Genomic DNA, 15,814 nt, shown 5'->3' on the forward strand with positions numbered 1-15,814 from the left:
TTTGTGCTTGGTGAAACTGTTGTGTTTTTGAAATTTTCCCCCTATTTATTTATATAGCTCTTGTGTAGTTGGAAAATCTCCCTTGCAGGGCGGGTAGTGGCTGTGCTCCTCCTCTAATTAGGGTGATCTGTCTACCACTCTGGTCGGTCGCAGGTCTGCCCACCCTGCGGGTGCGGGTGGCGGCTCTGCTCTGCCCGCACTCCAATTGTGGTGATGTAACTACCACGCCCTCGGGTCGTTGGTCCTGATCCGGATGTGGGCGATGGCTCTGCTCGGCCCCTACTCCAATTGGTGTGACGTGTCTACCACGCTGGCAGTCCTCTAGGCCTGTTCCGCCGGTGGGTCGCAGGTCTGCCTACCTTGCAGGCTCGGGCGGCAGTTCTGCTCAGCCCCCACTCCCAATGGGGGTACCTGACTGCCTCTCCAATGGGTCGCTGGGCGCTGGGCCTTTTCCGGACACGGGCGGCGGCTCTGCTCCACCCCCGCTCCAACCAGTGTGACGTGACTGCCTCGGTGCTACATGTCCACCACGCTGGCAGGCTACCGGGCCTGTCCTGCCAGTTTGACGCAGGTCTGCCTACCTTGCAGGCTCAGACGGCGGCTCTGCACAGCCCCTACTCCAAATGGGGTGACTTGGCTACCACGCCATCGGGTCGCTGGTCCTGTTCTAGGCGTGGGCGGCTACTCTCTTCGGCCCCAGCTGCAGTTGGGGTGTCGTGATACCACGCCGGCGGGTCACTTGGCCTGCTCTGGGCGCAGGCGGCAGCTCCACTCTACCCCCCTGGCCCCCACAACACCCAGCAGGACCCGGACCGAGAAGCAGTCACCACAGGTTCCCCAACCCTGGGCCAAAGCAGCATCGGGAGCCAGAACCCGGCCTCTCCGATCCCGGCTCACGCTCCAATAGGAGCAGGCTCCAAGGAGCGACCCCCGCGGGTTCCCCTGCCCCAGGCCAAAGCAACTCCGGGAGCCAGAGCCCGGCCGCGCCAAGCTCTCCGAGCTCGGTGCATGCTCCGCTGGGAGCAGGCTCAAAGACGCAGTCCCCGCGGGCTCCCCAGCCCCGGGCCAAAACTGTTCCGGGAGTCAGAACCCAGCCGCCCCGAGCTCAGCGCACGCTCCACTTGGAGCTGGCCTCAACACGCAGTCTCTGCAGGTTCCCCAGCTCTGGGCCAAAGCAGCTGCGGGAACCAGAATCCGGCCGCTCAGAGCCTGGCGCACACCTTGCCAGGAGCGAGCCCCTAGGAGTATTCTCCACTGGTTCTTGAGCCCTGAGCCTGAGCGATCTGTCTGCGAGATGCAGGCAAATACCAGCCTGAAATCACCTGTTCCATAGCTGAATGAGCTGAGATCAGTAGAAAATAGGGATGATTACATCAGCTCTCCAAGATGGCGGCTGCTGTCCTCCTCCGTGGTCCGACCGGTGTCGAGAACCGAACTGGACCGCTTCTCTCCTCTGTCTCAAAGCCGGAACTCAGCACTAAGCACGGCCATTGCACCACTGGCAGGATCCCCCAGAATCCGCATCGCTGCACCCCCGCTCCGGCACCTCGCCGCTTCCCAGCGCGCGCCGCAGACTCCAGCTGCAGGGCGCGACCCTCCGTGCGGAGAAATCGCCCGCGTCCGAGCCCCCGCAGCCGAGCCTCGCGCGATGGAAATCCGTCCACTAGATTCTGGAGCACCTCAATTTCACTGGAAATTACCAACAAGATAGCCTTCAGCTGTTTCACCTCGTCTTTCTCCCGCATAGTGACGTGGCGCACTGGGGTGATGCACTCCCTTCGCCGCCATCTTCCGAGTCCTCAATACTTGGAATTTCTTTGTAAAGGAGGTTTGTTTCTTCTCTCATTTATTGTCTAATTATTTCTCTATGTCAGTATGGATTCATATAATACTTTGTACTTTGGATTATAATCCAATACTCCTTTATTTTGTTGCTCAAATTATTTTACTTTTGGCCATTGGGAACAGTTCAGGTTGGTTTCGGTGTCTCTCTGACATGGACCCTTCTTTACTTTCAGGCACTTTAAGATGCTTCAGGCTTATTTTATATTTTCTCTGTCTCAGCCCTAGAATTAATGATAATTTCTCCAAGAAGCCTATTAGAGAAGGATATTTAGAAATGATGTTATGGGAGGGTATGGGTACACTTATTACTACTGGGATGTCACTGCAAAATTAGAATGTGATAGTTAGGGCATATATTATAATTTCTGGGTTACATACTAAAATAATAAAAGGGGGTGATTAACCTTTCAAATTAATAGAGGTAAATGCAATGATAAAACATTCAATTGATTCCAATAAATCAAATAGCAGGAAAGAAACATTGAAAAGGTGGTACAAATAGCACCAAAGAAGATCATAGATGTAAATCAAAATATGTCAAAATACAATTAAATATAAATGGACCAACAAAAACTGAGAGGCTGGAATAAAAAAAAACAATGAAATTATATTACTTTAATAAGAGAAACATCTAAAATCCAAGGACATAACAAGGTTGAAATTAAAAGGAAGGAAAAAAAACCCAGAGAATTAAGTCTATAATAGAAGGATGGAGATGACATGGGCTGGAGCCGTGGCTTAGAGGCAGAGCACTTGCCTGGGTTTGATCCTCAGCACCACATAAAAATAAAGAAATAAAATAAAGGCATTCTGTCTATCTACAATTACAAAGAATAAAAAAGAAAAAAAATGAAAACATATAACTAAAGATCCTGCAGAAATATTATGAATAAATAACTTTGCACCAAAACTGTTTATAATTCAGATTAAAATGCACTTATTCCTATTAAAACGATTACTAAAAGTGATATGGCAATGAAAGAACACCTGAATATTCACATACATATTTAAGGAATTGTCCAGAAATGAAAACTATTTTCATAAGAGAGTTTTGTCTGGATGGGTTTAGAGGTGAGTTCAACCATATAAAGAGTAAAAACAAAACAAAAACAACAAACCAGAGAGTACTCCTTAATTCATTTTATAAGGCTAGTGTTATGTTGGTATGAAAACCTGATATAGATAGTAGAAGAACATTATCTTCCCATAAATATTAACTTAAAAAGCCTAAATCAAATCCAGCAATATGAAAAAAAAGGATTATAAAGATGATATATTACGATCAAGTTTGGTCAACTCAATTCAGTGTATTAATAGATTAAAGGATGATATTACATAATCATTTTAATATATGCAGAAAAAAGCATTTGATAAAATTCACCATCTGTTCATGCTAAGCAAACTCTAAGATCAAATATAAGCAAAGATAACTACTGTGCATTATTGTTCTGAATATTTTATCCATCACATTAAAGGCAAGAAAAAGAAATACAATGTAAAAGAATTTGAAAGGAACAAACCAAACCCTTATTATACACAGATGATATAATCATGTATGCAGAGAAGCCAAAATATTCAATAAATGATTACTGGAATTAATGAAAGCTGATGAACAGAAAGGAATACAAAGTTAGTACAAGGAAGGAGGGAAAGAGTGAAGAGAGACTGATCATTTTTTTTTTTTGTGGTGCTGGGGATTGAACCCAGGGCCTTGTGCATGCTAGGTAAACACTCTATCAACTGAGCTATATCCCCAGACCCTGATCTATTCTTTTTTAAAAAAATCATTTATTTATTTTTATGTGGTGCTGAGGATCAAACCCAGGGCCTCACATGTGCTAGGCAAGCAGTCTACCACTGAGCCACAACTCCAACCCCAAGACTGATCTATTCTTAAAAGCAAATACCTATGAAAAAAAATCTAACAAAATGTAAATATAACATGTTACTGTTATCTAACAGATGATAAAATAATAAATCTAACATGGAGAAAAGTATAAATCAGAGCTAAATAAATGGCAAGGTACATACTATGTTCATGAATGGAAGATTCAATATTGTAAACATGCCAATTATTCTAAAACTGTCATAAATATTTAATGTAATAATTCATGTCAAAACCCTCCAATTTTTTATTGATTTTTTTTAAAAAAATAAATGACAGCGGAATGCATTACAATTCTTATTACACGTATACAGCACAATTTTTCATATCTCTGATTGTATATAAAGTATGTTGAACCAATTCGTGTCTTCATACATGTACTTTGGATAATGATGTCCATCACATTCCACCATCCTTGCCAATCTCCTGCCCCCTCCCTTTCCCTCCCAACCCTCTGCCCTATCTAGAATTCATCTATTCCTCCCATGTTCCCTCTCCCTACCCCACTATGAGTCAGCCTCCTTATATTTGCTAAATGTTTTCTCTGATATAAAACTCTTCAATTTTTTTGGTGGAAGTCAACAACTTCCTTCTAAAATGTATACGGAAAATTCAGAAATAGGTACAAACAACCCTTATAATATGACTAAAGAAGAATAAGGTGGGAGGACCTACTCTATGAGTTACCAGAGTTTATACGGTTACAACAAATAAGCCAACGTACTCTTGGCACAATGCCAAGCAAATAGGCTAATGGACCACAAAATGAGCCTAGAAATGATCATACATATGGATGTTTGATTTATGGCAAAAGTGGTACTACAGAGCAATCTTTTCAGTAATTATGCTGGGATGACTGAATCTCCATATGGAAAGAAATGAAACAGGCTTGTTACCTTATAGCATATTTCATTAGTTCCAGAATGATAAAATATAAGAAAATATCTTCATGATTTCAGGGACACAAAAATGCTCACCACAAGATAAGGTACTGATGAATCAGACTATATTAAAATTACCAATTTGTTTTTATCAAAAGTATTATAAAAAGAATGAAGAGGTAGGATACTAAGTGGCAATTTAGGAAAGAATAATCATGGAAAACCACTATGAGATTCTAATGCAGATTGATGGGCAAAAAATTAAGAATTCTGATAATGCCAAAATACTAGTAAGGATGTACAGCACAGGTAATAAGTACTTATGAGAATAAAATGCTGTTAACTAACAACAGGTTTAAACAAGGGCAGTCCCAGGAAAATTAGGACTTGGATCACCTTAGAAAGTTATATGGTGAAGGTTCAGTTTATATATCCATTTGAGAAAATAGCTCACTATTTTCTAGGAAAACTGAAGTTGCACATATTTTAAAATCTGTGGATTCTCTTCATAGGTCTATGCCTAGGAGTATATGAATGTGTGCTTAGATGCACCAGGATGCATGCACAAAGCTGTTTATAACAACATTGTTCAAAACGGTCAAATCTAGAAACCACTCAAATGTGTATCTGTTAACATTACAATGAATAAACAGTGAAAGTCTGTTTGCTGCAATTCTATGTAGCAATAAAAGGAACAGCTGCACAAAGCAACCTGGATGAATCTCACAGATCCAAAAAAGAATATATACTAGGTCATATGGTGGTTCCATTTCTAGTCTTTTGAGGAATCTCCATACTTCTTTCCAGAGTGTTTATACTAATTTTCAGTTTCATCAACAATGTATTGAGTGTACCTTCCCCCACCCCCACATCCTCGCCAGCATTTATTACTCGTATTCTTGATGATTGCCATTCTAAGTGTGGTGAGAGAAAATCTCATTGAACCACCATATGATCCAGCTATCCCACTCCTTAGTATTTATCCAAAAGAACTAAAATCAGCATACTATAGTGATACAGGCATATCAATGTTTATAGCAGCACAATTCACAATAGCCAAGTTATGGAACCACCAAGATGACTGTCAACAGACAAACGGATCAAGAAAATGTGATACATATACACAATAGAGTTTTATTCAGCCAATAAATAAGTAAATAAATAAATAAAGGTATTTTCTGGTAAATGGATGGAACTGGAGAACATCATGCTAAATGAAATAAGCCAGACCCAGAAAATCAAGGGTTGAATGTTTTCTCTCATATGCCAAAGCTAGAGCAAAATAAGGGGAAAAAATGATAGGGATCTCATGAAAAGAGAAGTAAGATCAATGGAGCTGAGGAAGGGGATAGAGGGGAAGAAAGGATGGATGAGAAAAGAGAGAAACTATGAAATGAAATTGACCAAAATATGTAATGTATACATATATATGAATATACCACAGTGAATATCACCTTTGTGTATATCTATAAAGCATTAATTTAAAAAAATCTATGAATAACTAGAAGGAAAACTAGTAGAGTGGAGGAAGGGGAACAATGAGAAGGAAGAGGGGAAGGAAAGAGGAAGTACTGAGGACTGAAGTGGAGGAAATTATATTCCATGCATATATGATTATGTCAAAATGAACCCCACTGTTATATATAATATACTGATAAAAACATCAAAAATTATAGCACAAGAATTAATCTGTAAGTAAAAAAAATTGATAGATTTGGGGATAGTATTTTTAAATGTCTGTGCTATCATTTCTTTTTCAGAAAAATGGAAATAATAAACATCTTTCTTCTAATAAAAAGAATATATATGATTCTATTTAAATAAAGATTTAAAAAATAGACACTGAATTATATTATTCAGGGATGCTTATTTTAGATGGTATAAGGGAGAAACTATGGAATGAAATTGACCAAATTATGCAATGTATATATATGTATATAAATACAATGTATATAAATACACAGAAGTGAAGTCCAGATTAAAATTATTTCTGACAGAAAAAGGGGTTGTGATCAGAAAGAGGAAATTAAGCAGCTGTTGAAGTAGGTAGTCTTTTTACTTCTTGACCTGGGTTGTAGTTTTACAATAATATCTTAAGCTGCATATTTTTGTTTATGCATTTTTACAAATGTGATATATTAAAAATATTAAATCTGCATGTAATAGACATGTTTGTTTACATTCACATACTCTTTATCCAGTAATTCTACTTCCAAAAGTGTATTTTGAGAGAACAAAAGTAATTATGAACTATAAGAGGAAATGAGGGGTAAGAGAAGAATAATACAAGTGGAAGAAATGATTTACAGTAGAGGGGATAGAGAGAGAAATGGGGAGGGGAGGGGAGGGGGGATAGTAGAGAATAGGATAGACAGCAGAATACATCAGACACTAGAATGGCAATATGTAAATCAATGGAAGTGTAACTGATGTGATACAGCAATCTGTATATGGGGTAAAAATGGGAGTTCATAACCCACTTGAATCAAACTGTGAAATATGATATATTAAGAACTATGTAATGCTTTGAACGACCAACAATAAAAAAGTAATTATGTACAAGAATATTAATTAAAACATAATTTCTAGTAAGAAAACCAAAAAACAATGTACATGCACATAGTTTAAACATCTTATTGTAGTCATAAAATAGTATACTGAAAACTATTTTATGGTATAAAAAATGTTTAAAATTATTAAATTATTAAGTGAAAAGAATTGGGAAACATAGCTACTTATATAAAATAGTCCCAATTACTGTAATTGTGATAACAAGTTAAAGTAGAAGGAGGGGCAGGGGTTGTGGCTCAGGGGTAGAGCGCTTGCCTAGCATGTGTGAGGCACTGGGTTCAATTCTCAGCACCACATAAACATATCAAATAAACAAAATAAAGTTATTGTGTCGATCTACAACTAAAAAAAATTTTTTTTAAAGTAGAAGGAAATATTCCAAAATGTTCACTGATTAACTTTTCTGAAAGGCATTATTTTTGTCATTATAATTTTCCATAATTTCTAAATTTGTACAAGGTAGGTATATGGTAAATGTCGTGCACACTAAAAACAACTTACACACATTATCATCATCATCATCATCATCATCATCATCATTATTTTTTTTTTTTATAATGGGGCTTGAACCCATGGGCACTCTATCACTGAATTACATCCCCATCCCTTTTTATTTTATTTTGAGACAGGATCTTGCTAAGTTGTCCAGGCTGGCCTCCAACTTTTGATTCTCTTATCTCAGCCTCCTGAGTGGCTGAGATTACAGGCATGTGTTGTCATTTCTGGCTATATCTTTCATTTTAAAATAAATAAACTATATTCCTTTTCAAATAATGAAAAAGCAGCTGAATTTTCTTTATATTTTATGTGTACATAAATTTATTCAAAATTATCTTAGTGGCTTGAAGATCAGCTTTCACATGCTATATGAAAAATTACCGAAGTGACAACTTCAAATGTATTTCTAAAATAGTAGCATCAGAATGCAATTTATTTTCTGATGCAGCATTTAGAGCCTAAAATCTAGTCTATGCTGTAACATTTCAAACAAGGATTTGTCTTAAACAAAGATCCGGCTACCTATTTATTCAATAGATAAAATGATACCATGGTTACAGTTAAAACCCCAAACCCAAACCCGAACCTTATAATTATCTTTATAGGCAATTACATTTTGTTTGCAGATCCAGGAGTTTATAACTCAAACTCATCTTCTATTATCACAATTTTAGTTATTGTGGAAGAATTACCATAGGAGGCCTAAACTGCTATTTTAAGAAAGGCTTGACCAATCTCAAAAAATCAAAGGCCAAATGTTTTCTTTGATATGTGGATGCTGATCCATAATACAGAGGGCTATGGAAGAATGGAGGAGCTTTGAATTGGGCAGAGAGAGTGGGGGTAGGGGTGGGAAGGATGGTGGAATGAGGCAGACATTATTACCCTGTGTACATATATGATTGCATGAATGATGTGACTGCATTATGAACAGCCAGAGAAATGAAAAGTTGTGCTTCATTTGTGTACAATGAGTTGAAATGCATTCTGCTGTCATGTATAACTAATTAGAACAGATAAAAAAAAGAAAGGCTTGAAAAGTATGCTTCCAAGGTTGGCCCTTGACAGGCAGGCATCAGGGAATTTGATTTTCAGCAAGTTCCTACTACCTACCTGAAAAGAGTGGCTTCTTGTGTCTAAACTGTTTGTGCAAACAATATGATTTATGCTGAACATCTGCTTTGTTTCTAGGGGGTCTGAAATTTGGTGCATACCAGGCATAGGGTGCCTATGTGACCAGATCCTTGTAAAAGCCCTAGGCACCAAGTCTCTAAAGAAGTTTCCTGGTTGCAATATTTTACATGTTGTTACAACTCATTGCTGGCAGAAAACTCTTGGAAGCTTGCACTTGGACTTCTACCCATGTGTCTTATACTGATGTTACTTTACATCCTTGTGAATACAACTATATGCTGAGTCCTTTGAGCTCTCTTAGTGAATCATCAAACCTGGGGGTGGTCTTGGGGACCCCGACACACAGTTCTTAAAACTAAAATCAACTGGACATTTTGATGCAGTGACTCAAGAGAAGTGTTTAGTTTGCTGAATAAATGGATAGCAATTTGTATCATCTCACATAAAAAAATCAAAATAGATCAAAGAAGATCAGCTATAAAAATGTGTGCAGACCTTCAAATAAATTAAAATGCAATAGTCCAGATTTTTATTGTTTGATTTGAGACAGACATATTTTCCCTTAAGTGGCAAATTTGCTGGTAAGTAATAGTCATTTCCACTCTATCAATATAAATGAATTTCACAAATACTCCCTTCTACAAGCATAAATATCTGACAAAAAAATAAAGTAAAAAATAAATAGAAGCAGTTTCAGTCTATTATATCCTTTATTGGCTTCAAAAACACAAACTACTAATATTATTTTAAGAGATACAAACTATTATTTTCATGTCAGATATATTTTAAATCCATATTTAATTACTGTAAAAGTCTCCCTGTGGTATATGTAATCATTCTATAATAAGGTAAATAAAATTCCTTAGCCAGCCAATTTAGGATTTACAGCTTAACTCAAGTACCAGACACTACTAAAGACAAGCCTGAATGTGTTACTTAGAAATAAACATTTAATTTTTGGGAAGTAATATAACTCAGTCCTGTCTTCAAAATGGAACCTGTATTTTAAAATACATTTCAGCAAATTGCTACAGACAGGTTCCAATTTAAATGTAATCCCAAAGAAATGGATGTAATGCAAACTCATGCAGATGTCTAACTACTGTATGTATTGGGGGAAATGACAAAGAAATCTCTAAGTAGTATTGGCCCTACTTTGAAGGTCAGTCCTCTAGATCTGTGCTTTCAGGACGTGTATCTGCTGAAACTGAAAGTCTACAGACAGAGCCTGGGTACATGTTGTCTAACAATTTCTCCACAGGATTTTATAATCTAAGTTTTGAAATCATCTTTTCCAGCTTGAACATTCTAGCTCTGTGAGTCCCTGTGTTTAAGTTTGCTTTAAACTTAACAACTGTAACTAAGTGAATATCAACTCATTCTAAGGATTTTTTTTTAAACAAATAAACAACATGATTGGGTCATACAACTTCATGACTTTCATTTAGGAAGAGAAAAGGAGGGTTGCTTATACATAGTCTATAGTAAAGACAGACATGGATACCATATTAAGAAACTTGGTGGTAATTAAAATATGTTGTTTTGTCTAGCCTTCTGTCCACATAAACAATAAGAGTGGTTTACAAGCAGCCAACAAACTGCAAAGTTAACTAGTCTAATTTTATTTGTTTTACTTTTCCTTGTCTACTCTGTAATAGTGTCATGGTAGAAAACTTGGAAACAAGTCTAGGTCACTCATAACCTTAGCAATGAGCCCTTGAATACTGGGGAAAATGACATCTATTATCAGGAACATGGAACCAATTCTAGAGTAGCTTAGCTTAGAATGCAGCTATAGAAGCAATCTCTCACCTAGCCAGTAGGTGGAGGCGCACACAAGTTTTTTGGTTTTGCTCTTTGATCCACATTACTTTAAATCACAGTAATCAATGTTTTGGGTCTGTTGGTTTGAAACTAGGAGTTGAGGAGAATGCAAAAAATTGGGTGAGGGCAAATGTGAGGTGAATTTATAAAACAATGGTACAAAAAGAACAGTTTTATATTTCTATATAAGTTATTTTAACTGTGAATTTACAATCTCCTTCTAGATCCCTAGAGCTCATGAAACAATTCTAAATTGAGAAATTTATCATTTAAGATTCATGTTCAATCAGGGAAAATTGAGCAGCAACTGAATATGACATGGCATTAAGGAAATAGTATTGATTTGTTAAGATATGATAATATTATTACGATCATTTTTTAAAGTCCTTATCTGTTAGAAGCACAAACAGGAGTATTTATAGGAGAAGTGACATTGCTCTAGAAATCTTCAGGGGTGAAAGTTAGCTTGAACAGGAATGGCAAAATATTTTGAACTCAATGGCTCAGATGCTGGCATTGATTATACTATAACCTCTTTATCTGACACTCTACAAAATAAAGTAAAAATGTATTAAAAAATGAAACACCAAACAATATTCTAGTAATCTGTATTAAATTAGGATTAATTTGGATAATTTACTGGTAAATATCCAACTTTAATGAGTTTTTATCTCAATGTATAGCCATTGAATTATTTTAGTCACACCTGCATCACACAAAATTGACTATAAATATCTCATAGAGACTGCTTAACACTGAGAAACTAAAACCCATTTTATGACACCAAAGATCATCTTCTCTCTACTACTCTGTCATTTAGACCCCTTTGATACAAACAGTAAACATGGTAGAAATCAGGTGAATTTTTAAATGTTGCTTTCTGTGCTCATTACTTTAAAGTATATGAATAAATCTGCTTTTGCTTTTCTCAGAGAAAAAAAATATGGACAGAAACAGATTTATTCAATGGAGAATAAAATTAAACCAGAAAAGTCATTCTGAAAAAATTACAGTATCTTAAAATTGGAAGGCACAGAAGAGTCCCTCTCTAAACCAAAAGTAAAACCTATCTTTGTCCCCTTGGAAGGAGTAAGTGTCACCATTACAGGTCTTCTTAGAGGTGAAATCTGCTACTTGTTGATTCTACTTATGGCTTGTGATGTTATAGTGATTAAGCATATAATCGTATACATGATGATCTTTCAAATAACTGAAAACATTAAGTATGTTATACCTATGGCTTTCTGCGCTGGGGACTCTTAGTAGAATAAGAAAACCAATAAATTCTTGGGGAACTGAAGCCTCTAGTGTTTTCAAGAGCTCTTCCATGCCAGGAGGTCTTCAACCTGGGATTCAGGTATATCTGGGAGTACTCAAAGTCCTTCCTGGGAACACATGAACTAGTATATATTAAGGCAATTGATTTCCATATCTTCATTTGCTATAACATAGTCTACTTGAAAATGAATCTAGTTTTCCTTTCACATCTCCACATCTGCAATCAGTTATCTCCAAAGACCAACTGCTTCCCTATCCTGAAAAGCCTGTCTAACTTCAAAGAGACACAACTGGGAGCAAAGAGAATTTGAGAAAGAAAAGGAGATGGCACCATATTTCATCCAGATAACATATTCATAGCAGAGCCTGATCTATTTTAGAATTCGAAATCAATAGTAAGGAGTGTCATTGGGATGTCTATTAACACTTTAATTTTATTTGAAAAATGAAGTCGGATTTTTTTTTTTTCTGACAGAAAAGTGAGTCTGATTTGGCTGAGTGATTTGACAGCGAGGACTAGCTTTAGCCATGTAGGTCACATAGCAGGCACTTCCCATAAAGCAAATGAGATAAATGTGCAGCTCTGCAGTTGTGAAGGAAATATATTTAAAGGAAAATCCAAGACACTAAAAATTATATTCTCACAATAAAAATTTTTATATACCAACTTAAAAACATGTGAGAAGGGCATCTAGGTTTTTCAAAATTCTGTTAGTAGGTTTGCTGGCAAAGAGACTGAAGGCCATGACTCTATGAAAGAATCTCCAGGCTCCTTTTCGTTCTGGTTATACCCTTCTGTAAATATTCCTGTGTCCTGCTTACTACAGACACTCCGGGGAGAACAAGCAGTGTATAATATGGTGGGAGTGTGGCTCTGTTCAGAATATTATCTACTTCTCATTAATGTAACCTAACATTCCATTCAGGGCTTTTTAGCTATTGCAAACAACTAAGTAAAACATTAACATCTTTTTCACATAAGTAGTCACAACTAAATTCACACCCGTCTTGCACTTATATATTTGAATGAAGGAGTTTATATTAACTGGTCTTAAATTTCACTTTCTTTGTTTCAGCTCCTTGACTACAAGCTTGTAAACTATTTTTGAGTTTTGGTATAGATCACTAATGTGTCAGCTAGCTCTCTGTGGGGGGCAGTTTGTGAAATGCTTCCTAGAGATTCCTATCTCCTGGTATTCAGGTGGTGGTATGTGGGCTGGACCTACTGACTTGTTTCTAACTAGGAGAATAAGGCAGAAGTGATGGTATATAATTTTGGAGACTACATTATAAGCCTGTGACTTCTACCTCCCATTTCTTCTTGCTTGTTTGCTTGCTCTGATGCAGCCACTGGCCATATTGATTTAAAGGCCCATGTGACAAGGAACCAAGGAACACGTGAAGCCAGCAGCTCTTAAGGAACTAAGACCCTCAGTTCAAGAATCCAAGAGGAACTGAAGACTGACAACAACCATGTGAATGAGCTTGGAAGAACTAACCCCCTCTCTCCAGTGAAGACTGAAAATGGCTTTGGCTCTGGCTAACACCGTGGTTACCACCTTGTGAGAGACCTAGAGCTAAAGGACTACCTGAATGGTGCTCACATTCTTGACATACAGAGACTGAGATAATGCATGTGCTGTTTTAAGTCACTAAGTTTTTGGCTATGATTTGCTATGAAGTCATAGCAAATGAACACACCCTCCAACCTTGGTATCTTTTAAATGTTTAGCATGTATATCTTCCTTTTTAATTTTCCTGACCAAAGTTACTGATTAATTCTGAACAAAATAGGGTAAAGACAAAACCTTGTAGTATGCTGTCCCATAAATCTCTTTGGACAATCATCCAACTAGCTATGGGATACTCAGTTGTACTATCCTTAGCTCACATTTCTCTGACTCATAAAAATTTTGTAACACGTCAAAGACCTTACTGAAATCAAGATACACTATTAGCCACAGAATTTCCCTCATTTGACAATGTAGTGATTATATCAAAAGAAGAAGTTGTCTGTTATTGCTCATTTTAAGTTGCCAGGGAGATTTGCTACATGGAAGCCTCCACTTCATCCTACTCTTCATCTCAGACTGACCTCTTGGTCAGAATTGCACATTTTGGGGCCTCTTATTTACCTCTGAATTCTATTTCCTTTTGTAGCCTCTTCTCTGAAGTGTGCTTAAAAGTGTGAGGATAACCAAATACACCCAGCTTTTGCTTCCTTTGTCATGAACCTTAAGATGAAATAATCCTTTTTTCCCTGTGCTTTCGGGTCTTTCTAAACAGATGAGGTCACAACTATTGCTAAAGTTGAAGAGAAAATTGTTAGTATTTTCTAAAACCAATGTTGCTTAAAATTTTACTCCTTAAGAAATAAAATTTACACTCACAATTCAAAAACCATGTAAAGCATTCCATCTGAGCTATATGTCTCCAATAACTCTACAATGTGTGGATGTTTCAGCATATGACAGATACTGGCTTCCCGCTTTAGATCTGCAAAACAAACATACAACATACTTCATTAGGGTAGGAACACAAGACAATTAGAGTGAATGATGAGTGAATGATGTGGTCTATGGTAACATGAAGACTTCTCTAACTAAAGAGATGAAATTCCCCACTTAAATCAAGCTTAACTTTTAATCCTTTAAAATATTTGACAATATAACATTTCATAATTTTTATCAGCTTAAATCTATATACATTACATGAGTCAGCTCTTATTAAGAACACATTTACACTTCATAGTACAAATAAATACTTTGCTCCAGAGTAAAATAAACACACAAATAAATACTTCCCCAAACTCTGGTAATCAAGTTTCAGTTTCCAAATTTATAACTCTTCCTCAATCTACCAATAGGTACCTTAAATTACTATTTTATCTCTTTTTTAGTTTCCCCTCAGATAAGAATGTACTGTCTATTGTTTAGCCTAAAATCTAAGATTTACAAATATCAGCAAAGTTACCTGGAATAGGGAGCAAAAAATAGTATGGTTTAAACAAAGAAGGCACTAGTCCTAGAGTCAAAGTCAGAATCAATCGAACTAACTTTCTTTCTCTCTCTCTCCCTCTCTTTCTTTCTTTCTTGCAATGCTGAGGATTGAACACAGGACTTTGTGCATGCTAGGGGTTTGTAGCTGAGCTACACCCCCAGCCCAGAATTGTTTCTCTAGGATTTTTTTTACATCTATAAAATGTGTTGGATAATTAAGGATCTACCTGCCTTACAGTATAATTCTGAAGAACAAATTCAGATAATGTATGTGACACTGCTGCTTAAACTCTGTAATACTATTTGGAAAGCAAAATTGTTAACATCATCATCATCTCACTGAAACAGTTTGGGCAGAAGCATCACCTGCCGTGTCTACATGGAATAAGATAATTAAAGCCTTCCAGTGCTGACAGGAGTGGGCTTTGCCTGTTTGCTGATGAATCAAGTTCAGTGTGATGTTTTATATTTAAAAGTAGAAAGGAGACAAGTAAGGAAGAAACAAGGAACGCTAAGGATGTGTTGCACAAAGCAAAATATGATAATATGATTTCCGTTCTGATTTATTAATTCAACTTTGTCAACAAGAGCAATTGCTATAAATGGAACCTCAGAAGACTTACATACATAAGGGTAGTATGAGGAAAAAGAAGGTAGTAAAGTAGATAAAATATAAACCACTGGAAAAGGAGGAATCAATAATATGATATTAAGAAAGTCAAGGGAATAAAGGCAGTAAAGACATATGTGGGTAGAGAAGGCTGAAAGCTGTGAAAAGGCCTTAAGATTCAACCAGAGAAGGTCATGAGCATTTTGGGCTGTATCAAGTTCTATGAAAAGTTCAGGGTCAAAGTCAGTATGCAGGAGACAATCATCTAATAATAAATTAAAATTTATCA

The 15,814-nt window shown here is 37.0% G+C and overlaps 1 protein-coding gene across 9 annotated transcripts in view; it reads right to left on the reverse strand.

Moving 5' to 3' along the window:
• The window catches only part of CASK (calcium/calmodulin dependent serine protein kinase), a 385,036-nt gene that overhangs the window by 224,052 nt on the left and 145,170 nt on the right, over positions 1 to 15,814 (reverse strand). For all 9 annotated transcript variants that reach the window (XM_081276357.1, XM_081276354.1, XM_081276356.1 and 6 more), the window contains exon 3: positions 14,307 to 14,412. In XM_081276357.1, coding sequence (XP_081132483.1) covers positions 14,307 to 14,412 — 106 coding nt within the window. The remainder of the gene's footprint in view (positions 1 to 14,306; positions 14,413 to 15,814) is intronic.

This window comes from Spermophilus citellus (assembly GCF_964194105.1).
Source record: "Spermophilus citellus genome assembly, chromosome: X".
NCBI classification, from domain to species: Eukaryota; Metazoa; Chordata; class Mammalia; order Rodentia; family Sciuridae; genus Spermophilus; species Spermophilus citellus.